The 27863-nt window shown below is 37.6% G+C and overlaps 1 protein-coding gene across 4 annotated transcripts in view; it reads left to right on the top strand.

Annotated features, from left to right (window-relative positions):
- Nucleotides 1-27863, top strand: part of ATAD2B (ATPase family AAA domain containing 2B) — a 178019-nt gene that overhangs the window by 142043 nt on the left and 8113 nt on the right. For 2 of the 4 annotated variants that reach the window (XM_003827018.8, XM_008952374.7), the window contains exons 22-25: nucleotides 1601-1760; nucleotides 19012-19134; nucleotides 22311-22448; nucleotides 26541-27224. In XM_003827018.8, coding sequence (XP_003827066.1) covers nucleotides 1601-1760; nucleotides 19012-19134; nucleotides 22311-22448; nucleotides 26541-27224 — 1105 coding nt within the window. The remainder of the gene's footprint in view (nucleotides 1-1600; nucleotides 1761-19011; nucleotides 19135-22310; nucleotides 22449-26540; nucleotides 27225-27863) is intronic. The other 2 variants (XM_008952375.7, XM_055108176.3) reach the window with 1 other exon arrangement.

Below are 27863 nucleotides of genomic sequence, written 5' to 3' on the forward strand. Positions count from 1 at the left end.
CAACTCAACTTCCCATGCTGAGAGTAAACCAATTTTGCTTTTGCTCAGGAAAACTCTTTTCTTTCTAATCAAAGAAGATTTGTCAGATTTTCAAATGCCATCTGTAATAGTTTTATAAATGACGGTAAGGGGATAGAAAATGTTGGTCAGATAAATATTTTATTTAGGGTTGTATTTCTCTTGTTTTCTCCTTTATCTTTCTTCTTAGGTTCGTTCTGCTCTTAAGCTGAGAACATAGAAGTCTCTGGGAAGGATAGAGAGGGGAAAACAAGATAACCTAAAACAAAAGTTTTTATTTAACTAATGAATTTAAAATGTCTGAAAACTTTATCAAATTCCAAAGCAGACTGCAGAGAAAACAAAACTTTAGAAAATAAATGTTAAATTTAAAATTAAGCATAGAGTGGTAACATTTATAGTCTTTAATAATATACATTTTATAGTGCTTTTTAGTTTATAAAACAGTTTCCACTTATACACAGGCATTTATGTCAAATACCAGAAGCAGGAATCCAGCTAATATCTTCTGAGGTAGTTTGTTTCAGTATAACTCTGCTACCTCCCTTATAGGGAGATTGACTGGTTTTTCAGCTCCTAAAAGGTGAAAAATAAAACACACATACACTTCTACTTAATATTTTTTATAAGTAATCCTAAACATTAAAAAACATATAAATTACATATATGTGCGTGTGTGTTTGAATGTGTAAATTTAAAAATAATGGTATCGATGCCATCTGAAACTTCGTAGAGCAGAACTTAACCATCTCCCCAGAAATCTTTCCTGGACTAATTTTAGACATTACTGCTAAGACTGCTGTTATAGCAAACCTATTTACTTGATTTGAGATTTGCATTGGGGAAGGCAGTAGATACATAAGTTGCTAACACTTTCTTGTTGGTCAGGGATACTCAATTTATTGGGCAAATCATGACATAATATCTCCTGTTTAGGGTTATCTCACAGAAAATCAGCACAGAAAGCAGCATGTTTGTTTGTTTGTAGATTTCTTTATACTTAGGGACAAATCCAGCAAATCTTGTACTGGTTAGGAAAACTATACTTAATTTTCTTATATAATTGACTCTAAATGTTTGTGATGACTCCAAAGGAGTGGAAAATACTTTCCATGAAATAGTTCACTCTAGAAAACTGAAAAAGAAAATTTTTGTTGAAAATTTAAAGAGATTTATCAGAATAACTTATCTCATAGTATGAAAAGTCTTTGCTTTTTATTTTCCTTAATTTTTTTCCTGAAGTCATATTTATTGATGCTCATTGGGAACTTTTGCCCATACATTATCTTCCCGGATATGCCCAAAGGATTAAAAAAAAAAAAAAAAGCTGACATGGTTTCAAATTTTAAGAACAGAAACATTTCAGAGTTGATTTAGGTATGACTTGGAAACTGAAGCTTTCATGGAAAGTATGGCAGATAGTAACTTTGGTAGCATAAATAGCGCTGCAATTTTATCTTTATAAATTATTTATTTGATATTTAGATTTAATTTTTAAAGAACTTTGTTTTTGTGTTTTTATGAACTGAGATGATGTGAAAAACTGGAAGTAATTTTTATTAAAATATCTTATCTGTTTTAGGTTTCAGATTATCTTGAAGTAATCAAGGAACCAATGGACTTATCAACAGTAATAACTAAAATTGATAAACATAATTACCTGACTGCAAAGGATTTCCTGAAAGATATTGACCTCATCTGTAGCAATGCTTTAGAGTATAATCCAGATAAGGACCCAGGAGGTAAGGATGCATAGGGCAAGGTTCCCCTTGATAATCAATCAGAAGACAGTTTACCGTTTAAATACTAAGTCATGCCTGTGTTCTAGATAGATAATTTTCATGACCTGTTGTTTTTCAAAACTTCTCAATAAGAAGCTCATAGCCTACATAAAAATAATGTGTTTAAAGTAGAGAATTGTATAGTTGTAGGTATTATTTTCAGGGGTTCGTTTCTTCATTCACCTTCTACTTTTTATATTTACATTGTGATTTGAGAATTTAATTGAAAATATATTAGTCAACAATTGCAGGGCTGATAAAGATTCGGAATTTCGAATTCATGGAAATCCATAATAGGATCAGTTTATGTGTCAAAAGATCCTTTTATGTGGAATGTTATCTGTTCTTTTGATTGTTGGGATTTCTATGTAACTGTGTTATTTTACTCCTAATCCATCCTGTATTCAAGTGTATAGTCCCAACTTTTGTTATCGCTCTCCAGGGAAGACTGCCAGGAATATATCTGCAGTAAAACAAAATGAGGTGATTTATTATACTGAGGAAGAATATGTGTCACCATATAGGATTTGGACTTGCGTTAAGTGATTTTGGTTAGAGTATAAGGAAGTGGGACTTTGCAGTGGATTAGATGCTGTTAGAAAGTAGGAATAATTTTAAGAACCTAGAAGGCAAGAAAATGGAGCAAGGCTAATAAAGCTGTGATTGATAAAGAAACAGAAGTTGGCTGGGTGTGGTGGCTCGCACCTGTAATCCCAGCACTTTGGGAGGCCGGGGTGAATGGATCACTTGACCTCAGGAGTTAGCAGGCCAGCCTGAGTAACAATGGCAAAACCCCGCCTCTACAAAAAAATTACAAAAATTAGCTGTGTGTGGTGGTTGCGCACTTGTAGTCCTAGCTACTTGAGAGACTGAGGTGGGAGGATCACTTGAGCCCTGGAGGTTGAGGCTGCAGTGAGCTGTGATCATGCCACTGTACTCCAGCCTGGGCAACAGAGCGATAGCCTTTCTCAAAATAAAAAGGAAAGGAAAGAAAAGAAAGAAAGAAAAAAAAAGAAACAGCAGCCTTTCTCAAAATAAAAAGGAAAGACAAGAAAAGAAAAAAAGAAACAGCAGTCATTCATATTAGTCAGGATTATGTTTGGTCATTGGCTATTATTGTTTATTTTTATTTTTTTGAGATGGAATCTCCCTCTGTTGCCCCAGTTGGAGTACAGTGGCATGATCTCAGCTTACTGCATCCTCCGCCTCCTGGGTTCAAGTGATTCTCCTGGCTCAGCCTCCCGAGTAGCTGGGATTTCAGGCACCTGCCACCACGTCCAGCTAATTTTTGTATTTTTAGTAGAGATGGGGTTTCACCATGTTGGCTAGGCTGGTCTCAAACTTGTAACCTCAAGTGGTCTGCCAGCCTCGGTCTCCCAAAGTGCTGGGATTACAGGCCTGAGCCACTGTGCCCAGCCTGATTATTTATTTATTTATTTATTTATTTATTTATTTATTTATTTATTTTGTGTGGTCAGGACAATGTTCATGTTTTGTCTGTGTTTAGACATGATTAGACAGAGTGGTTTAATTTTTCTCTTGACCCATCATGAGCACAGGGTGGCCTTGTCTGATACTGGTGTTCTGTGAAATTGTTTATGTTTAATTGTAGTACCTTGAGGCCTAGCTGATAGTGCCAGGCCAACTCCTGGCTGTCAGGAGCCACTTTCTGTGAAATTGTTTATGTTTAATTGTAGTACCCCGAGGCCTAGCTGACAGTGCCAGGCCAACTCCTGGCTGTCAGGAGCCACTTTTCGCTTTTTCACTCTATTGAGAATTCTATTTATTTGATAGGTAATACTAAAAAAAAAAATGCTTCTTATTTTTAAAACATTCATTTAAGTTTTTGTTATCTAAAGATATTTAGAGTATAATTTGTGCTTTGTTTTGTTTTTTGTTTGAGACAGAGTCACTGTGTCACCCAGGCTGGAGTGCAGTGGCGCGATAGTGGTTCACTGTAACCTCCGCCTCCTGGATTCAAGTGATTCTTTCTCGTGCCTCACCCTCCCGAGTAGCTGGGACTACAGGCACGTGCCACTACGCCCAGCTAATTTTTGCATTTTTAGTAGAGATGGGGTTTCATCATGTTGGCCAGGCTGTTCTTAAAGTCCTGACCCCAGGTGATCTGCCCCTCTCGGCCTCCCAGAGTGCTGGGATTATAGGTGTGAGCCACCACGCCTGGCCTGTGCTTTGTTTTGTATCTGTATTTTGAGGCAGTGGTTCTCAACCCAGGCCATATGGTAAAATGACCTAGATTTCTCAATTTCACATGAAATTAGGTATTTTTTGCTTCAGTTTCAACCATAATAAATCACAGATTCTATAATTGCAAAAACTGCAGTTGTTTTGCATCAACCCAGTAATTTCCAAGTTAGGAGGCAGAATAAAATTTTGGATGGCTGGACTTCCTATGTAACAGTTTTTCAGCTTTATGTTATTTGCCTCTTATAGTTTTTGCTGTTTGTTTGCTTTACCTCTTTTTAAGTTATTTTATATAACACACACACACACACACACACACAAACACACACAAGTATATACTTTTTTTTTTGGAGACAGCATCTTGTTCTGTTGCTCAGGCTGGAGTGCAGCGGTGTGACCTCATCTCACTGCAACCTCTGTCTCCTGGGCTCAAGCGATCCTCCCACCCTAGCCTCCCAGTAGCTGGGTAATACAGGCACACGCCACCACACCTGGCTAATTTTTGTGTTTTTGTTTGTAGAGAAGAGGTCTCGCCATGTTGCCCAGGCTGGTCTCAAACTCCTGGGTTCAAGTGATCTGCCCACCTCGGCCTCCCAAAGTGCTGGTATTACCCATATGAGCTAGTGCACCCAGCTTATATATATCTTATAGAAAAATATGCGAAAGTAGAACAAAGAAGAATATTAAAAACGTATTAATTCCATCACTTAGTGTTTTTTCTCTGTTTCCGTCCCCATCCACGGATATACTGTATGTAGAATATATACATGCATCTTAGTTTTACTAAAATGACTAGGATTTTTGTAAATTTTGTCATTCCTATAATATTTTGTGAAAAGCTTATTAATTAATATATTTCTCCAACATTATTTTAATCATATGTAGATCTCATATAACAGCTAATACCCGATTGTTGGACATATTAGATTTTTTAGTTTTTTCCTCTTTTATAAACGCTGATAAATATCTTTCTAATGCAAATTTTATGTTGATTCTTAATTATTTCCTTAGAATAAGTTCCTTAAAGTGAAATTTCTGGATCAAAGAATATATATCTTTTAAGACTTTTAATCTGTACTATTAAAATTTTCTCTAAAAATTCTTAAAAATTATACCAGCAGCGGGCTGGGTGCAGTGGTTCATGCCTGTAATCCCAGCACTTTGGGAGGCCGAGGTGGGTGGATCACGAGGTCAGGAGATCGAGACCATCCTGGCTAACACAGTGAAACCCTGTCTCTACTAAAAATACAAAAAATTAGCTGGGCGTGGTGGTGGGCGCCTATAGTCACAGCTACTCAGGAGGCTGAGGCAGGGGAATAGCATGAACCCGGGAGGCGGAGCTTGCAGTGAGCTGAGATCACGCCACTGCACTCCAGCCTGGGAGACAGAGCGAGACTCTGTCTCAAAAAAAAAAAAGAAAAAAAAAAAGAAAAAAAATTATACCAACAGCATCAGGGTCACTGTTAGCCACTATAGCAATTTTTGGTAAGTAAGAGAACCTTCTTCAGTTGGATGCCATCCTGTAACAGGATGGATAGTAAAGCATGGGCTGGAGGTCAGCCCCATTTCACTCCCTTCCCTTGCTGGGGTCCTATGTGAGGGTACAACCCGCACAACTGTATATGTAGTGGCTTTGAGCAGTGTGTGAGAGTGCTTGTGTGCCTATACCTTCAGCCTGGTTTTCAAGACGCAGAGACTGCTGTTATTGTGTAATATGTAATGAGAATATGGGCTTTGGATTCAGACCTAGGCTTTAGTCCCATTTCTCCTATTTCCTAGCTCTTTAACTTTGATCAAATTAAGCCTTCTAAATTTTAGTTTCCTCATCTGTAAAATGGGGATGATAACAACATTCTTAAATGGGATGGTTGTAAGAATTAAATGAGCAAGTGTATTAGGTTGAACCTTATGAAATTGCCATTTTCATATGGTTCATCCTAAATATCTTAAGCCTTTAGCAGAGTAGCTGGGACATGATAAGAGTTCCATAAAGGTTAGCTATTTGTGTTTGTATTCTTATGATTATTATTTAAATTGTGCTTTAATTTTTTTATAAGTTGGTTTCTTAGTGGGTACCTGCATATTTGCTCTAGAATGACCCTTTATACTTTGTGCTTATTACATTCCCTGGACCATACTTTAAATGTAATTCTATTTTGAAACAAATCTAAGGGCTGGTAGTGAAAATGAATTTAAGTGCTTAGAAAAAGCCAGTTGAGAAGATCAATCCATATTTTTCCCTTCTCAGTAATTAATTATAACCACATTGATATTAATATTTTAAGGAAGAAGTAATGGTTTCTGGTGCATAATAATATTTTACTACAAAGTGCAGTTCCACAATGAAAGAATATGGCTCTGCTTTCTTCACTTGTTCTGATACAAAAAGTGATATTGTTCAAACACATTATTTTGGCTGTGTTTAGATTTTTTTCATATCTTTCATCAAGCAACCTCTTTTTTTTTTCTTAGCAACAGAACCACTTGTTATGTTCCAGAAAAACATCCTCAGGGTGTGTTGTGTAGCAAGTGGAAATTACATGAATGTTGTATTACGTTTACAAGTTCCCATGAGTATTTGGAAGCTTACAGTGTTCTCTTTTACAGAACACTTGGCCATTTGGGGAAAAAACTAACATATACATAGAAGACAAAAGCCAACATTTTGAAAGATATACATGTTGCCTAAGTGTTGACCCAGATTGTCTCCCTTGAGGATGATGGGAACAGAAATTAAATGATGGGAACAAGAAGAAATTGACCTGTGTTCTAAATGTGACCAGTATCAGATATTTGGCTCTAATTACTACAGTATAGATACATGATATATTATGTTTGGCTCATCCCCATTCTCGGTCTTGCAGTGCACCCCTCCTATATCCCCCAGGCCTATTCATATGCTGTATACCATCATTTGACTAGTTTTGCTGAAATTTTCGCCCTAATGTTTTAGTTGTCTCAAAATCTTCTATGTTGTTCAAATTGTATAGGATTAAAGCCCCCAGATTCACCCAAACTTTTGGAGCCCTCTGTGTTTTGCTCTTAATACGTTTCTAAATTTATCTGCCATAGTTGTATTTCATGAGTTGTTTCAACCAAACTCACTCATTTTTCTGTTAGTGTTTATGAGTACTATCTGCTAATTACTGAGCTGGGTGCCTAGACTACAAAGATGACTCTGACAATTCTTGCCTTTTGAGACCAAGATATAGATATAGATATAGATATAGACAGAGACATAGACATAGACATAGATATAGATATAGATATATCAGTATTATGATAGATCCATAATGCCTACCGGATAACTACTGTGTGGCAGGCATTATTCTATATGTAATTGTATTAGTTTACTAGTGCTACCATAACAAAATGTAACAGAAATTAATTTTCTCACAGTTCTAGAGGTTATCAATTCAAAATAAAAGTGTCAGCAGGTTGGTTTCTCCTGAGGCCTCTTTTCTTGGCTTGCAGATGGCGGCCTCCTTCTCTCTGTGTCCTCACATGGCCTTTTCCCTATGCTTGTGTGCCCTTGGTGTTTCTTGGTGTGTCCAAATTTTCTCTCCTTGTAAGGACATCAGTCAGATTGGATTAGAACCCACCCATATGTCCTCATTTTAATTATCTTTTTAAAGGCCTTGTCTCCAAATACAGTCATATTTTAAGGTACTGGGAGTTAAGCCTTCCACATATAAATTTAGAGGAGATGCATTTCAGCCTGTAACAGTTATATGAAACACAATCCCTACTATATAGAAAGTCATCAATTTTTAGAGATGATAAATACACTTATCAAATTATTGGTGATTATAATAACAAATATTATTAAGATAAAGGGATACCATAGAGGTGGCAATCATGCATAATGTCTTAAGGTGCCAGCAGATGATTATAAGGCAGTGTCATAAGGTCTTATTAGAAATATGTTACCTGGTTAGTGGAGCACAGAGGAGAAGACACTACCTGGAGATTAGCAAGATTGGGAAGGGCATTGACTCTAGGCTGAGGAAACAGAGGTATGAAAAAAACAAGTCTGGAGAATAGAGTGCCTCTGTGGAGGAGTAGTGGGAAACTAATTTGCTTCTCTACTCACTGACTCAACGTTTATTGAGCATCTTTTTGTTAAATATTCTCTGTGTATAAATCCTGTTTAAGGCTAGAGATACACAGATGGTTAAGACACAGCCTTGACCTCTTAGTATCAAATTTGGGGTAGAGGTCAAGGCAGTTGTAAGATGGAGGTTGGAACCTCAGTTAAGATTTAATTGCAGTGGCTGCAGGGATTAAATATAGAGGTCTTAGTGACCAACCATTTAAATATGGTGGACAAAAACCTAGAATGATCCCTGAGGTTTTGGTCTGGTTAGAGGAATCTGGGAAGGTAAACCAATGGAGGAACAGATTTATGGGCAGGATGTCAAATTCAATTTGGGACATGTTAGTATGAGTCATATTTGGTAAACCCAGACAAAATGCAGACTTTATTTATTTATTTATTTATTTATTTATTTATTCATTTATTTTTGAGACGGAGTCTTGCTCTGTTGCCAGGCTGGAGTACAGTGGCGTGATCTCGGCTCACTGCAACCTCCGTCTCTCGGGTTCAAGCGATTCTCCTGCCTCAGCCTCCCCAGTAGCTGGGATTACAGGCGTGTACCATCACACCCAGCTAATTTTTGTATTTTTAGTAGAGATGGGGTTTCACCATGTTGGCCAGGATGGTCTCGATCTCTTGACCTTGTGATCTGCCTGCCTTGGCTTCCCAAAGTGCTGGATTACTAGTTGTATATGTGGTTCTGGAGGTTGAAAGAAGTGGGCAGGAGATATGGTTGGGAGTCATCATCGTAGAGGAGTGAATGAGATTTCATAGACAGTGTATAGAATGAGAAGAGAGAGGAGCCCAGGAGGGCCCCTTTTCTAGGAAATATGGGTCCCAGTTCTTGCCCAGTGTAAGTCCCAGTCTTACTGTTTCAGGACCTTTGTCAAATGTATCGCCTCTACTGGGAGTATTTACATGTTTTTCTTTTTAAATCAGTTTTATTGAGATATAAGCAACATACAAGAAAATGTACTTTTTAATAGCATGTAGCTTTTAAAATCACATATCGTTTTAAAATTTCACCTACCCGGCTGGGCACAGTGGCTCACGCCTGTAATCCTAGCACTTTGAGAGGCCAAGGCGGGCGGATCACGAGGGCAAGAGATCGAGACCATCCTGGCTAACATGGTGAAACCCCATCTCTACTAAAAATACAAAAATTAGCTGGGCATGGTGGTGTTCGCCTGTATTCCCAGCTACTTGGGAGGCTGAGGCAGGAGAATCGCTTGAACCCAGGAGGCGGAAGTGCAGTGAGCTGAGATCACGCCACTGCACGCCAGCCTGGAGACAGAGCAAGACAACGTCTCAAAAAAAAAATAAAACATAAAAAAATAAAATAAAATTTACCTACCCTTCAGGGAATACTAAAATGCTAAGTTCATGAAAGATTTTTCTGATTTCCTTCCAGTTGTAAGTACCCCTTCATCTCTGAATCTCATAATGTAACTTTTCTGAGACATTTATTACTTTTTTGCCCATAGTGATTTGTTTACTTATCCTTATCCTTTATTTTAGACTCGAAGCTGATTGAGAACAGGATCTGTATAGGCATCTTGTGTAAAGCATGTTCTTAATAAATGTGGCCGATGAGTAAATTTTATTTATTATTCTATTTTTATTTTATTTACTTATTTATTTTCAGACAGGGTTTTGCTCTTGTTGCCCAGGCTGGAGCACAATGGCACGATCTCAGCTCACTGCAATCCCTGCCTCCCGGGTTCAAGCGATTCTCCTGCCTCAGCCTCCTGAGTAGCTGGGATTATAGGCATGCGCCACCATGTCCGACTAATTTTTGTATTTTTAGTAGAGACAGGGTTTCACCATGTTGGTCAGGCTGGTCTCGAACTCCTGTCCTCAGGTGATCCACCCGCCTCAGCCTCCCAAACTGTTGGGATTACAGGTGTGAGCCACTGTGCCTAGCCTCTATTTTTAGATACTAACTCAAGGAATCTCAGATTAAGTAGAAATTATAAAATGGAGACATGGTAACATTCTGTGGAAATATGCATAAATACTAATAATATATAAATATGACCTGAACCAGTAAGTATAGTTAAAATGTTTTTCTGTTTTTTGTTTTCTTTGGAGACAAGGTCTCATGCTGTTGCCTGGACCTGAGTACAGTGGCATGATCATGGCTCACTGCAGCCTTGACCTCCTGGGCACCAGTGATCCTCCCACCTCAGCCTCCCGAGTAGCTAGGACTACAGCTACAGGACTTACCACCATGTCTGGTTAATTTTAAAATTTTTTGTAGAGATGGGATCTTGCTAGGTTGACTATGCTGGTCTCAAACTCTTCAAGTGATCCTCTTGCTGCATCCTTCCAAAGTGTTGAGATTACAGGTGTGAACCACCATGCCCAGCCAAATTTCTTATTTATGAAATTATTTGGGATGAAAAATCATACCATAAAAATTAGCTTTTCTTAAAAATATGGTTACTCTTAATAATTTTGTTGAACAAAATCTCAGTTAATATACTTCTGAGATTTTTTTTTCTTCATAATGAACTAAAAGTAAAAGTTTACCAATTACAAAAGAAACATCAACACAGTGAAATTGCTGTTACATTCATTAAAGTAGTGCTTCTATTAATTTTATAGATACTCATCTATATGTCCTAAGTAGCCAGTACTTTTTGCTGAAGACAAATGTAAGTGGTAATATCTTTATTTTATAGATGAGGAGATGGGGGCTCAGAGAGGTTATATAATTACCTGTGTGCAAACCCACAGATGTTATATGGCACAACTGAATGGATTGAGAGCTGTCTTGACTTCAAAGCCAATATATGGGGTTTTTTTGCTGTGCTTATGTAACTTGGAAATTTCATGGATTTGGACAGTCTTAAAATCTTAAAGTATGAGACAGAGTGAAAACTCATAAATATGTAGTTTCTATTCCCACACAATTTTAAACCTAGAGTTTTAAGTGATGAGTGAGTCTCTGAATCCACAAACAAAATTATATTCATGTGCAGTTTTCAACTTTTATTCTATTCTTTTTTTCCCTCCCCCAAGAGGGGGTCTCACTCTGTTGCCTAGTCTGGAATGCAGTGGTGCGATCATGGCTTACTGTAGCCATCATGGCTGACTTGAGACATCGACCTCCCTGGCTCAAGTAATCTTCCCACTTCAGTCTCCTGAATAGCTGGGACCATATGAGCCACCAAGCCTGTCTAACTTTTTAATTTTTTGCAGAGATGGGGTCTCCCTATGTTGCTCAGGCTTGTCTGAAACTCCTGGCCTCAAGCAATCCTCCTGCCTCAGTCTCTCAAAGTGTTGAGATTACAGATGTGAGCCAACATGCCCAACCATGTTCTGTTCTTATATGAATCCAGGTCAAAAAGATTAAGAACCTAGGATTATCATAGACATCCCTTCTACTTTGAATATTCTTTTAAGTTTGTGATTATATGCTATGTATAATCTTAGACAATCTTCTAAACAATGATTGAAAAGAATTATAATGATAGGCACATGAAAAAGCAATGCCTTGGCCCGGCACAGTGGCCCACACCTGTAATCCCAGCACTTTGGGAGACCGAGGTAGGCAGATGGCTTGAGCCCAGGAATGTGAGGCCAGTGTGAAACCTGGGCAGCATGGCAAGACACCATCTCTACAAAAAGTACAAAAATTAGCCAGGCGTGGTGGCGCATGCTTGTGGTCCTATTAATAGCTGCTCGGGGCACTGAGGCAGAGAGGACTGTTTGAGGCCAGGAGGTTGACGCTGCTATAAGGCATGATCATGCCACTGCATTCTAGCTTGGGTGACAGAGTGAGACCTTGTCCCCCACCCCCATCCCCCCAAAAAAGCAGTGTTCCCTCTCAAATGCAGATTTTTTTAAAAGAATATATTCCTTGTCTTCCATACTAGTGGGAAATTTTTATGGAATTTTTTTCTTCATTTATTCTTTTTTCTTGCTTAATTTAGGGTAGTGTTGGGATAGAAGATACACTTTATAAAAAGCAGAAAGACCAATCATTGAGTTATTTTAGAGATAATAGGCCAGATCCATACCTTTAGATTTAATCTTACCTTTTTTTTTAGTTTCTCTTCATTCAAGCCGAGGTAGAAAGCCAGTGGTGGAAAGCTGTGGTATTGCATAGGCTACAAACATTGTATTGTCAACTTGAAAGTATAGCTACTTCTAAGGATGTTGATGTTCATTGTAGTTTTTTATTTATAGTAGCTAAAATTAGAAGCAACTTAAAGCTTCCAAAAAGAGAACAATACTTTTGAAAAATTAAGGCACATCCTACTTTGGATTGTTGCACAACTATTAAAGTTTGGTTTTCAAAGAGTGTTTAAAAGACACCAGGAGACTTCTTCTTTTCTTCTTCTGGCCAAGATGGAGTAAAAGGGACTCGATTTATTTGCCCCCTCACATGACACAATGAAAAAAAAAATGAACAAAATATATTTAAAGAAAAACTGTTTGGAAGGCATTGGACACCAGGCAACACAGGACAGTGATTCCCAAAAGATAGAAACAAATAAGAGGAGTAGTGTGGTTGCCTGGAGACAATTTCCAGATACCAGCCCCAGGAGGAGCAGCCCAGGCATATTCTGGAGGTCCTCTGAACTGGGGAGCCAGACCTGGAATCTGAAGAGGCCACAGTGGTTTGGGTTTGCAGGGCAGATTACCAGAAAGAAGAAAGCTGCACAGGGAGAACACTCTGGCTATCTCCAGGAGGTCCTACCTTAGTGTTTAACTAAGTACTGGTTAGTGCATATGTGTGAGAAAACTATCTGAAGCCAGAGAAAGAGAGGGAATATTCCTTAAAGTTCACACAGGGGCCGCAATAGAGTTAGAGCTAATAAACCAACAAGGAGATAAAATGGAATCATAAAAAGGTATACAGTAATTCCAAGAGAAGTGAGAAAAAGAGGAAAAAGGGAACAAAAAACATATAGGCCAAGTAGAAAATAAATAGCAACCATATCAATAATCACATACATCACATTAAAAGTAGATGCTCTAAACCAGGGGTCAGCAGACTATCATCAAGCTGACAGCCTGTTTTTGTAAGTCAAATTTTTTTACTGGAACAAAATTATTCCCCCTATCCCCGCTTTTCAGTTCAGTGATAAATGATGTCTACAAAAAGCCTACATTTCTCATCATACTAGTGATGAAAGAGTAAGTACTTTCTCCCTAAGATCAGAAACATGACCAGGATGTCTGCTCTTACCACTTCTATCAACATTAAACTGGAGCTTTCAGCCAATGCAGTAAGGTAAGAAAAAGAAATAAAGGCATCCCTACTTCCAGAAAGAAAGAAGTAAACCTGTTGTTTGTAGACGTGTGATGTCTACATAGAAAATCCTATGGAATATTTAAAGAAGTTATTAGAACATGTAAGTGAAGTTAGGGTTGCAGGAGACAGGATCAGCATGTAAAACACTTGTTTTTTATATACTAGCAACAAACAGGAAATTGAAATAACATCAAAAAATAACATGAAATATAGATAAATCTGGCAAAAGGCATGTAAGACTTATACATTGAAAACTATAAAATATTGGTGAGATAAATTAAAGAAGACCCAAATAAATGGAGATATATGTCATGGCTTATGGATTGGAAGACTCAACATTATGAAAATGTAATTTCTCTCCAGATTGAACCACAGGTTCAACACCATCCTATCAGAATTCCAGCAGGCATTTGATAGAAATTGACAAGCTTATTCTAAAATTCATATGAGGATGAAAAGGACCTAGAATAGTCAAAACAACTTTGGAAAATAAAAACAGCTGGAAGACTTAATACTACCTTATTGTAAGACTTAAAAAGTTACAGTAATCTAGACAGTGTATGTTGGCATGAAGTTTGACAAATAGGTCAATGGAATAGGATAGAGTCCTGAAATAGATGCACACATAGAGGGTCAATTGCTTTTTGACAAAGATGTAAAGTCAGTTCAATGAAGAAAGTAGATTAAATTTCAATAGACAGTGTTGGAACAATTGGATATCAGCATGCAAAAAAATACTTTGTATGCAGAAGTTGACTCACAATGGATCACATACCTAAATACAAGAGCTTAAAACCTATAGCCAGAATATTAAGTCTCAGAATTTAATAATAACCCAATTTAAATAATGGACATAAGAGCTGAAGACACTTTACCAAATAAGATATACAGAAGACAAATACACACATGAAAAGATACTCATCCTCATTAATCTTTTTATTTATTTATTTGTTTGTTTATTTATTTTTTGGGGACAGAGTTGCTCTGTCACCTAGGCTGGAGTGCAGTGGCATGATCTCAGCTCATTGCAACCTCCGCCTCCTGGGTTTAAGCAATTCTCCTGCCTCAGCCTCCCGAGTAGCTGAGATTGTAGGCACACACCACCATGCCCAGCTATTTTTTTTTTTTGTATTTTTAGTAGAGATGGGGTTTCACCATTTTGGCCAGGCTGGTCTCGAACTCCTGACCTCAGGTTACCCGCCCGCCTCGGCCTTCCAAAGTGCTGGGATTACAGATGTGAGCTACTGTGTCCGGCCAACCTCATTAATCTTTAGTGAAATGCAAATTAAGACCACAGTGAGGCCGGGTACAGTTGCTCACGCCTGTAATCCTAGCACTTTGGGAGGCCAAGGTGGGTAGATCACCTGAGGTCAGGAGTTGGAGACCAGCCTGGCCAACATGGTGAATCCCTGTCTCTACTAAATATACAAAAATCAGCTGGGTGGGGTGGCACACACCTGTAATCCCAGCTACTCAGGAGGCAGAGGATGCAGTGAGCCCAGATTATGCCACGGCACTCCAGCCTGGGCGACAGAATGAGACCCTGTCTCAACAAAAAAAAAAAAACAAAAAAAAAACCCACAGTGAGACACCATTAAACACTTGTAATAATCGTCTAAAACTGAAAAGACCATATCAAATGTAATCAAGGATGTAGAGTAACAGGAACTATGATGCACTGTGGTAGGAATGTAAAATGAAACAGCTGACTTGGAAAACAGTCTAGAAGTTTCTTAGAATGTTTAACATATGTATTATAGTCATCCCTCCATATGTGTGCTTTGGAACCTGTGGATACAAAGGGCTGACTGTACTACCTCATTTTATTTATTTATAAATAAAGAGACGCTGTCTTCCTCTGTCACCCAGGCTGGAGTGCAGTGGCGCTGTCTTGGCTCACTGCAACCTCTGCCTCCTGGGTTCAAGCAATTCTCTGCCTCAGCCTCCTGAGTAGCTGGGATTACAGGCGCCTGCCTCCACGCCCGGCTAATTTTTTTGTGTTTTTATTAGAGATGGGGTTTCACCATGTTGGTCAGGCTGGTCTTGAACTCCTGACCTCGTGATCCACCCACCTTGGCCTCCCAAAGTGCTGGGATTACAGGCGTGAGCCCCCGTGCTCGGCCACTACCTCATTTTATATGAGAGAGATAAGCATCTGGAGATTTGATATCCAAGGGGAGATGGGGTCCTAGAACCAATCCCCTGCGGTTGCTGAAGAACTGTACCTATCATTTGACCTAGCCATTCCACCCCTTAGTATTAACCCAAGGAAAATTAACGTGTATATTTCCATACAAAGGTTTGTTCATCAATGTTTATAGTGACTTTGTTTATAATAGCCAAAACTCAGAATTATCCCTAATGTCCACCAGCATGTGAATGGATAAACAAATTGTGTTATACCCACATAATGGATTAGTATTCAGCACTAACAAATAACGAAGTACAGATACATGCAAAAATAGGGACCAATAATTATTTTTATGCTTAAATAATTATGCTGAGTGAAAGAATCCTGATTAAAAATATTCTTTGTGATTCCACTCGTATATATAATTCTAGAAAATATAAACTGATCTATAGCGAGAGAAAGCAGATCCTTCATTGCTTGGGAATAGAGGGCTGTGGGGAAGGGTGAAGGGAGGAAAATCAAGGGTCACAAGAAACTTTTGGTGATGATAGATATGCTCATTGCCTTTTTTTTTTTTTTGGAGACAGGATCTTGCTTTGTTGCTCAGGCTGGAGTGCAGTGGTGTGAACATGGCTCACTGCAGCCTCGACTCCCTTGGGCTCAAGCGATCCTGCTACTTCAGCTTCTCAAGTAGTTGGGACCACAGGCATGCACCACCATGCTTGCCTAATTTTTGTACTTTTTGTACAGGGTGGAGCAGGTAATGGGAATGAGTCAGAGTGGAGACATGGTGGCTCGCCATGTTGCCCAGGCTGGTCTCAAACTCCTGGGCTCAAGCAGTCCTACTACCTTTCCCTCCCAAAGTGCTTTGACTACAGGCACGATCACCTCCCCTGGCCCATTGATTATTTTTATTGTTGTGGTAATGTTATGGATGTGTACTTACCTCAAAATGTATCGAATTGTATACTTTAAGTATGAGCAACTTATTATATGTCTATTATGCTTCAATAGATCTATTTTTAAACTTAGGGAAGTACAATATGTTAATAATGCAGATTACAGAATCATTGTGGTTTTTGTTCATAAAGAGAATTGTTGAGACACATATTCATGTGCTTACATGGTATCTCCATTGGGATATTTTTTAGGCATCTCCAAACTGAAATGCCTGAAGCTGAACTCTTTAAAATTACTCTCTAACTTCTTTTCCTCCTTTCCTCTCTATTCTGTTTTTTTGTTTGTTTTTTGTTTGTTTTTGCATCTTTATAAATAGTATGTCCGTCTCCCCATTTTTTATGCAAGAAGCTAGGAAATCATCTTTGATATTTATGTTACCCTCTTATCTACTTTATCACCAAATTGTGTCATTGAGAGCACATTTCAAATCTGTAATCTTGTCTTTCACCACCACCACCACCATTACCCCAGTTCAAGTCATCATCCTCTCTCACTAAAATAAAGCCTAGTGACTATGCTCCCTGGTGTTATTCTTGACTCCCCTCAATCCAGTGATCAGAAAACAACTACAGCAGATCTTTTCAATGATTTTCATTGCTCTTAGGATACAATCTGAAATCCTTTCAATATGATCAGTTCCTCTTTGCCTCTTGCGTATTATGTTCTGACTACTGTTATAAATAGTTTCAGTACCTCAAAAAGCACTTGAATATAAAATTTTCTTTTTAATTCTCAGCAAGGCAAGTTTTTCTATAGAAGGGTGCACCCTTACAGATGGAGTAATGGTGGGCGCCCACTTGGACAAGGGAGGGGAAGGGGTTATTATCCCTGATGCATGTGGCCCCCCACTGCTGTGTCCTTCTCCTATTGGCTAGGGTTAGACCACACAGGCTAAACTAATTCCGATTGGCTAATTTAAAGAGAATGACAAGGTAAGTGTTTTGGCGGGAAAAATGGTTATGACAGAGCAGGTAATAGGAATGAGTTAGGGTGGAGTAGGTAATCGGAATGAGTCAGGGTGGAGCAGGTAATCGGAATGAGTCAGGGTAGAGCAGGTAATCGAAAAAGGTTGCTTTACGAGGAAGTTAAGTTTAAAAGTAGAAGGCAAAGAATTGAACATACTGACATATTGATTCTTTGAAAAGAAATTTAGAACTCATAACACTACACTGGCTGCATTTCAGTTTCTTGAAATCTCCAAACTCTTTACGGCAGGATTTTCTCACATGGTATTTTCTGAACCTAGTTGTTTTTTTTTTTTTTTTTTTCCCCTTACTCTTTCAGTAGCTACTCCAGTCTGTGCTTCAAGTGTCAGTTTAAATGCCTGTTCTTCAGAGAGGCTTCTTCCTGACTTGCTCAATCTAAATTGGAACCCACACCAGTACCCTGTAGGTTTTCTTCATAGCTGTTATTCAGGGTGTTTTGCTTTTGGGTTTTTTCTTTTTTGGAGGGAGGAGGTGTTAATTTGGATGTATGAGAGATGATTTGTTCCTGTAGTGGTCTGAAAAAGTCCTTGAAAGTTGATATCATGTATGTTTTGTTCACTGCTGCGGGTGGCCACCATCCAGCTTTCCCTGGTGCAGTCGACAACATTTGTTGAGTGAATGTTTAGAGAAAATGTGTTGGAAGTAAATATCAGTGGTGCCTTTGAGTGGTGCATGTTTGGTTTTGTAAGATTACCACACTGAGCCATAATAACTTTCAAATCAGAAAAGTTATAAAGTGTCTCTGTAACTTTGTCTATACTGTTTGCCCTTACTAGAGAGGAAAAAGCAAATGTTGTTTTGCAACTCTGGATTCTTGCTCTTGATACTGTTAGAATATTAGTTACCTTGATATATTACTTGCCTTTTCATATTTCTGAGTTGCACAGATCTAGGGGGCACTGTTTATATTGTATTGTTTATGAATGGGAACTTCCGGATTAGTGTGAAGCAGAGGCTCCTCTTTTAGTACCATTTTTAGGCATAGTTTACCTGGAACCATGTTTATGCTTCTCTCCTGGATCTACCTACAATGTATACACCATCTTGTGCCCTTTAGCTTAGAAAGTCTTTCTGTATTTCTTTGTTTTTGTCACATTTAAAAAAAATAAGTCACCTTTAGGATATATTGTATTCTTTAGCATAGTTTTGACCAATGTCAACTTAGGAGAAATTTAAGATTTTTTTGAATTCCTAATATTAATCTCTGACAACTCTGGGGCTGGGCATTTGGTGAATATCCTCTAAATACTTTTTAAATTTTTACTGAAAATCACATATTTCTGTTTTCAGAAATTTGAAACCATGTATCTTTTTCTTGTAATTCTCCAGACTGCTTCAGAAATGGTAATAGGTTTAGTCCTTTGAGGTTCTTAAAGTATAATTTTCAGAGAATTACTAACTTGACTGAGTAGCTTAGTATATTTATTTTTTTACCCATACTTTAAATAAACTTTTTCTCACCTAGCAATGCTTTTTATAATTTTGTTTGTATTCTTTTACTTTTTAAGATGTCCTTTGTTAATGTTATTTTATTTGTTTCTATAATAAATATATACCAACTTTTTTAACAGATAAAATAATTAGGCACAGGGCTTGTACCCTGAAGGACACTGCACATGCTATCATTGCAGCTGAATTAGATCCAGAATTTAATAAACTTTGTGAGGAAATTAAGGAAGCAAGAATAAAAAGAGGTAAGTTGTAGAAATAAACTTGGTACTGAAGCCTAGTGTGCTCTGTTCAGGCCGAGAGTCCTTGAACGCTGTTTCTTTAGGATTGCTGGTATTATGAAAGTAATGTATTTAATGTATTTATTTAATTTCTGATACTAATGTGTTATGTAAATTCTCAAAGATATTTTACAACTTTACCTACTGTGAGAGTTTTAGTGTGATAGTGTGTATTACAGAAATAAAGTGTTTCTTATTGAAATTTGTTTTGTAGGAGTATATCTTTTTTAAGAATTGATTTCTAAATGGATTTAGATATTAGATATGAAAAGGTTTTATTTTTCATCAGTTTACTTTCTGGTACTTTAAAAACATGTTTAGGTATACTGTTTTTCCTACCCTAGTGAAATTTATATGCAATTTTGTTATTAGAAACACAGAACTAGCAATTGTGGTTTGTCGATTCAGTTTATAATCTTGTCCTTGAGGAACTCACATTTTAGTAGGAGAGAGAGAAATGTAAAACCAATCAAGTACAGTGTGGCGTATGCACTGGTTGAAGCATGTTCAGAGCACAGAGATGAGACCTCCCAGTAGGGAACCCAGCATTTTGATCAGAGTAAGGAGTAAATATAGAAGTGTTCTCTCTAATGAACTAGGGAGGCAGTGATAGAGGAGGAGGAGGTGTATTGCACACAGAGAAAACAATAGCATATGTAAAGGCACAGAGGTGTGAAAGAGCTTGATGTGTGTTAAACTGGTATTGCTAAAGAAATACAGAATGCTGGAAATAGGGCTCAAGAGGTGCGGGGTCTAGGACACAAAAATTATGAAGAAACTTTTCTTCTACCTTTTTAGAGAGCTCTTCCCTGACCACCTAATCTGATAGAGGCTTTGGTAGCATTTGGCATTATATTATTTGTTTTTTGATCGTGTCCTCCTTATTTAGGATATCAGCACTTTGAATGTCTTGTTTATATCTCTACTCCAGTCCCTAGAACCCCATCTGGTATAAAACAGGTTTTCGGTAAATATTTGAGTAAATCAATGCCATGCTAAGGAGCTTGTAATTTATCTTGTAGATCAGTGTTTTCAAAAATGTCTGCCTATTACCCACTTCAGCTTAGACCTATGAATTAGATTCTCTGAGAATATTAAGGCCAAGAAATCTTTATTTGAACAAACTATCCAAGAGTTTTTATGTACACTAAAGTTTGATAGCCATAGGCAATAGAAATCATTGAAGGATTTTAAGCAGTGAAATGAATTGGTCGAATTGCCTTGGCGGGAAGAAGTAACATGGTTTCAATGTGCCAGGGTAGGAAGATGAGAGATCAGTTTAAAAGCTGTTGGAGCCCATTTGAAAATGGTTTGGCAATTTCTAAAAAATTAAACATGGATTTACTGTATGACCCAGTGATTCTACTCTTAGGAATCTACCCAAGAAAAATGAAAATATATGTCCACATAAACATTTGTATGTTCATAGGAGCATTGTTTATAATAACCACAAACTGGAAACAACCCAGATGTCTGTCAGTGGGTGAATTGGTAAAGAAAACATAGGATACCCATACAAGCGCGTACTACTTAGTAATAAAAGGGAACAAAGTACTGTTACACAGTACAACATGGACGAACTTCAAAAACATGCTGGCTGAACATGGTGGCTCACGCCTGTAATCCCAGCATTTTGGGTGGCAGAGGTTGGAGGATTGCTTGAGCCCAGGAGTTTGAGACCAGCCTGGGCAACATGGCAAGATACCATCTCTACAAAAAAGTGAGAAATATTAGCTAGGCGTGGTGGTATACACTTGTGATCCCAGCCATTTGGAAGGCCGAGTTGGGAGGATTGCTTGAGCCCAGAAGGTTGAGGCTGCAGTGAGCCATGTTCATGCCACTGCAGTCCACCCTGGGTGACAGAGAAAGATGTTGTCTCAACAAAAAAAACCCCAAAACATTATGCTAAGTAAAAATAGCCAGACCCAGAAGACTACATATTGTATGATTTCTTTTATATAAAATGTCCAGAAAAGGCAAGTCTATAGAGACAAAAAGTGGAGTAGTCATTGCCTGGGACAGTTATCCAAAATTGGATTGCTGTGGTGATTTTACAATTCTATACATCTACTAAAAACTATTTATTGTACACTTAAAACAGGTGATTTTTATGTTATATAGATTGTATCTCAGTAAAGCTGTTGGGGAACAAAAACCTGTTGGAGTAGTCCAGGGTTTTAATTAATGAAGTAGGAAGGGAGTTAGAAGAGATTAATATAAGTGAGATGTAGCCGCAGGGATGGAGAGCACTGTGAAGTGAAGGAAGAATAAAAACTGGCTGCCATATTACTGGTTGAGTGACTTAGTAGATACTAATACTCCCAATCTAGATAGGGAATCTATAAGAACAAACTGTTTTGTTTTGTAGGGAAAGATAAACCAGTTATCTTTAATTTGATCTATCTTTAGGAAATTCAGTTGGAGATATGAAGTAAGGAGTTGTATATATGGATCAGAAGTTGTATATCTGGATCAGAGATGTTTGGGCTAAAGATACAGATTTGAGAATTATTATATAATAGTAATTGAACCTGAACACAATGATACTTCGCTGGGGAATGTGTAGATTAGAGTAAGAAGAAAAGTGGTTACAGAGAGAACCTGGAGAAAAACCAACTTAAGGACCACATAGAAGAAATAAATCTCTAGTGAAGAAAATTAAGATAGAATGATTAGTCTTAGGAATATAATGCAGGACAACCAAACTGACTGCAGTGTGGTGCGACAGGAAGCAAATAGCATTTTGAAACAGTTCACGGGAATGGGGTTTAGTAGCCCAGTAGACTGTTGTACATTCTAAGATGGCAGAGGTCATTATTTTTGGATAATATATAATCTTATTGTTCCACAGTCATAATAATGTAAAATGTGCCCCTTTGTGAATTAAAATGAATAAAAATAGGGCCCCTTTGGGGATTAAGTGTAAACATGGCCTGCCAGATTGTTTTATTTTTATGATTTTATATCTAAGTTTCTTACCCATCTTAAAACAAAAGACACTGCTTTCATTGGAACTGCAAACTGCCCAAGTATAATTAATGACTTTAAAACTCAGTTTTGTATTTGAGATTTTTTTAAAAACCTTTTGGTTTATGTAGCTGGGAATATTTAAAGAGGTATTGCTTATCTTCTGCTTGCAGGCTTATCAGTAACATCAGAACAAATAAATCCTCATAGTACTGGAGCTCGGAAGACAGAAACTAGAGTCGAAGAGGCATTTCGGCACAAACAAAGAAATCCAATGGATGTGTGGCACAACTCTGCAAATAAATGTGCATGTGAGTATTTCAGCTCATGTTATCCAGTAGTGAGAACAACTGAGAATGATGTAGATATGTTAGGAATTGGGTACAAAACAAAGTGCCGCTCTTTTCCCATAGCTCTTTTAATCTCTTTTCAGAGGTGAAGAAGAGCTTGTGAGGTAAATGCTGAATCAGAAATATATTTCTTTAACTTTATTTGTTATTTTCTATCCCTATTCAATATTATTTGCTATGACAATTGAACTAGGCTTGAATATTTTCAGTTTTAAACTTTGGTTTTTGGATAGCCATGTGGAGCCAGTAGAATTTTTATCCGCCCCTGTCCTTATCCTCCACTCCTTGTACACTATGCAGGATGTTCTCTTTAGGGTGGGAAATGGACACTCGCGCATGTGGGTGTGTCTGATCTGGCAACAGGAAGTTGATTTTTCTGAGAGACTATTTTGTGTTCAGTTTGAAAAATTGGCACAGCCTTCTTTACTTTGTAGTTTTTGTGACATGTATTTAAAGGGAAAATTGGGAGTTTTTTTGTACTCATTCATGTTGATCTATAACATTTCCAAAAGTCAAATGTTAATAAACACCGCGTCTTTCTAATAGAGTTCTTCTGTTTCACTAAAGATAGCCTTCCTTGGAAGATACATGCTGTTTTTCTGGTATAAAGGTGATAATCCAGGTTAAGTATCCCTTATCCAAAATGCTTGGGACCCAGAAGTGTTTTGGATTTTGGATTTTTTTTGGATTTTGGAATATTTGCATTGTACTTACTGGTTCTGCATCCCTAATCCAAAAATCAGATATCTGAAATGCTCCAACGAGCAGTTACTTTGAACGACATGTCAGTGCTCAAAAAGTGTTGGATTTTGGATACTCAACCTGAACTACTTTGTCAGTAAAGCTAGCTATAATATGTTGTTTCACCAGTGGCATTGAATTTGAATGAATAAACTATACCCACCTTTTTAAAGCTTGTCCCCTTTTGGTAAGTGGCATTTGTATATGAGAAAGTTTGAGAAAGGACTTGATGATGCTGTGAAACTGATTAAGCCTATTTGGCCTAGTTGTATTTCAGATCATGACTTGGATTGTGTAACGTAGTACTCTAATTTAAACTTTGAAATTCTTTACATTCTATGCATCTGCTACAAATATTTATGAATGAAAATGCATTGACTATTCACTTGAAGAAGTTTTAAGTGCCTTTAAATATTTTAAAAACTTTTTGAATCTACAAATATGAGTTTTGTTTTCTCTTACCAGTAGATGGCATATGCGACCCATAATTTTTCTGTTTTACATTAACTTAAATAAGAAATCTGAATGTCCCTAAGGCGTAGTTGCTTTCCTAAGGCCTTAGTTTTGGAAACAAACTCAGTGACGCTATAAAAATTGACTCTAAAGATGGTGTCTGTAAATGGACTTTTCACACAGAGCACCCCGATGAAGGAAGTGGTGTGTGTGTGTGTGTGTGTGTGTATATATGTGTGTGTGTGTGTGTATATATATATAAATTTATTTATTTATTTATTTATTTTTTCTTGAGACAGAGTCTCTCTCTGTCGCCCAGGCTGGAGTGCAGTGGCTCAATCTTGGCTCGCTGCAACCTCCGCCTCCTCAGGTTCAAGCAATTCTCCCACCTCAGCTTCCCAAGCGACTGGGACGACAGGCGCCTGCCAGCACACCTGGCTCATTTTTTTGTATTTTTAGTAGAGATGGGGTTTTACCATGTTTGTCAGGTAGGTCTCGAACTCCTGACTTCAAGTGATCCGTCAGCCTTGGCCTCCCAAAGCGCTGGAAGTACAGGTGTGAGCCACCATGCCTAGCTGGAAATGGTATATTAAGCATTAGGTCCACAAATACTAATATATACTCTTGCCACATGCCAGGTACTGTGAAGATACATCAGTGACTAAAACAAAAATCTCTTCTTGTGGAGCTAATGTGGTCTGTTTCTCTTATTTTGCCAAAATTATACCAACCATTAGAAATAATTATATAGGGAAGAGAAAAATACCTCCAGTCCTACTTCCCAAAGATTAAGAACATTTTCTCTTACCGTTATTAGCCAGGTCTATCCTGCAGTAACTTGCTTCAGCAGGGCTCCCAGCCTTTGCTTATGTACTGCATGTCAGGTAGTTGAGGTGACTCCTGATTGAGCAGAGTTCAGCTTCATTTTGCTCTAGTTTCATGGCTTAGGAAAGAAAAAGGGAACCTATTGTACTTTCAGTTACATGGTTGCAGAATAAGAGAGGTTATGGTGTCAGGAATGGCCTGTCAGGTAGTAAAAGCCTAATAGCGCTAACTTGCAGAGTCAGAGCAAGCTGAATGCTTTTTATTTTTTATATGGACTAGATTAGTTTTTCTTATAGCTAATGGGATGTTTACAAATGCCCATCACCTGAGCCTGTGTACCAGATTTTAACAGTAGATTAATACAGAAATTTTCTTCTCTATGCTAATTACCCTGTAACTTTAAATTATATAAATAGAAATTAATAGGGGAAAAGAATGAAGAGTTAGTGCTAACAGGATTACAGTTTTGAAGGAAAAATACATGTTGAGCCAAATGACTCAATAACTTGAATTTTGGAGATGATTTCAGAAACCTTTAGGAGATATATTCTTAGGTAAGAAAGAAGAGTAATATTTATAACTAAATTTATCTATTTCTTGTGAATTTACAGAGATGCAGCAGGGATTAAAGATGAAAGGATTAAATAAGTATGTAAATACACTACACTGTTGATAGATTCTAAATTCATATTAAGCAGTGTGAATATAAGAAACAAGGGTTGTCATTAAAAGACCATATTCCTTTCTGTCTCTATAAAGCAATTTTTAAACTACAGATTAAACAACCTACAGTTAGTGATTTCATATTTATATTTTCTTTAAAAAATATCTTTGCCCAGGAAGCTTTTCAGCTTTGATGTAGTAAACATATATATTGTCTTTTTTTAAGTTAAAATTATTATGTTCATAACCACAGAAAAAATGAATATTTTTATTCTGATACTTTCAACAAACTAGTATTTAGAATTTGGGGTTAGATACCAGAAGTGATTCAGCTCTAGTATAAGTGGTTTGCTTTAATAATTTTTGTATTTAAGTGTTCTGAAGAACACTTAACTGTATTATGCAAGTGTCCCAAATTATAAAAGTTAACTTTTTGTTTATTTAAGGGACAATGAGGTAGACTTGCTTAACCATCTACCTCAATTTGATACATATGTGAGAAATTAAAAATTCCAGGGTCCATTAATACCTAGAGGCCCTAGCTGCCTACTCATAAAGCTCATGATAGTTTCTAGCATCTAAGAGTATAGTCCTTACAACTTTTGTAGGCCTCCCTTTTCACGTAAGTGACCAAGTATTTATTTTCAGTGTTTTGTTTATGTTGTTGTTGTTGCCTTGATAGCAGAGGGCTTAGTTTTCCTACATATTCTCAAATAACTTTGCAAGAAATTGATACTGCTGGGTGAACTGTTTGTGCTAGAAGAGATTAACAGTTGGCTCACCAAATTGTCCAAATAACCTTCATAAGGCATCTATCCATGGTCATACTTAACTTTGGGTGATTCCTTTTTCTGGAAGGAGAGGTTTCTTTGTGAGGATACCCTTAACTGTTCTGTTATGCTATATTGAATCATGTCTTTATTTTCTTTCATGATTTAGGAGCTACCTTTTGCTAGTAAAACATCCACCTTCCTGGTGGAAATCCAGGGCTTTGGCCCCAAACTTTCTGGCAGCCTGGTAATGTGGTCATTCTTTAAATGTGTATATTATATGCGTGGCTTTTGGATGTTGAAAATTAGGAACAGTAGTAAAGTAGGATCTAGGATAGTAGAAAAGATTAGTGCTGAATAAACTCATACAGGAAATACATTAAAAAATGTTTTATTCTGCAGAGTTCATCCCTGACTTCATATCCATTCCATTTGTAGGTTGCAAGGATTAGTCAGCATGAATGTCAAGAGCTAAGTAGTTTTTGTTTGTGTGTTACATCAGCATGGGTTTACTTTCTTTTGGGTCCTGTTTAATAAACATATGTAAAATTGGTATTGCATTCCAAGTTCTACATATCTTTTTTCCTTCCTTGTAAAACAGTTCGGGTTCGGAGAAAATCAAGGCGGAGATCACAGTGGGGTAAAGGAATTATTAAGAAAAGGAAAGTTAATAATTTAAAAAAAGATGAAGAAGACACCAAATTTGCAGACTATGAGAACCATACGGAGGACAGGAAATTATTAGAGAATGGAGAGTTTGAGGTAAGCACTGACTGCCATGAGGAAAATGGAGAAGAGACTGGAGACTTATCTATGACCAATGACGAATCATCCTGTGACATCATGGACTTGGACCAGGGGCAGAGGCTTAACAGTGGAGCAGGCACAAAAGAGAACTTTGCATCTACTGAGGAGGAAAGTTCAAATGAATCTCTACTGGTCAACAGCAGCAGTTCCTTAAACCCGGAGCAGACCTCCAGGAAAGAGACTTTCCTTAAAGGAAATTGTCTAAATGGTGAGGCTTCCACTGACAGTTTTGAAGGAATACCAGTTCTGGAATGTCAGAATGGCAAGCTTGAAGTAGTTTCTTTCTGTGATAGTGGAGATAAATGTAGTTCTGAACAAAAGATTCTTCTGGAGGACCAGTCAAAAGAAAAACCAGAAACTTCGACTGAAAATCATGGAGATGATCTTGAGAAACTAGAGGCACTGGAATGTAGCAATAATGAGAAGTTAGAACCTGGCCCTGATGTGGAGGTTAAAGATGCAGAACTGGATAAAGAAGGTAGAGCTAATATTTGAAAAATCTTCTGAAGGTTTAAACTCCAGAGTTAATTCGTTGTGTATTTTATCTGGTTCCCAGTAGTAATAGTTGATGAATAATTATACCCCTCTGAGAATCTGTTAAAGTTTTCATCCTGTTCTCTAGAAAAGCACACACGCGTGCACGTACACACACACACAGAGGCATGCACCAAATTTTGCTTTAAGTTTCAGAGGGTGTATCGTTTCAAGTGCATTGCTTTACTGGCCGCTTACTCTTCTGCCTCCTGCCTGATTATCACCCCTAGCCTCAGGGATTTATGACTGAAAGCTGAGTAAATCCACAGGTGTTAAGAAGATGGAATTCCAAGAAGAATTATTGGCATGGGCTGGGTGTGGGCAGAGAAGACTTAGTGATAATACCAGTATGATATGTTCGGAAGAGTAATATAGACCTAGATTAAATTACCACTCTTGTTCATTATAATCATGTGACTTTGAGCTCATTATTTACACTCTCCAAGCCTATTTATTCATCTAGGAAATTCAACTTCAGAATGGTGTTGTTGCAAGGATTAATCGTGTATTTTAATTGCCTCTCGTGGTAACTGGCACATACTAAGGTATATTCATTCCAGGCAGTCATTGTTAGTTGAATCCA

This window comes from Pan paniscus, chromosome 12 (assembly GCF_029289425.2).
Source record: "Pan paniscus chromosome 12, NHGRI_mPanPan1-v2.0_pri, whole genome shotgun sequence".
Taxonomy (NCBI): Eukaryota; Metazoa; Chordata; class Mammalia; order Primates; family Hominidae; genus Pan; species Pan paniscus.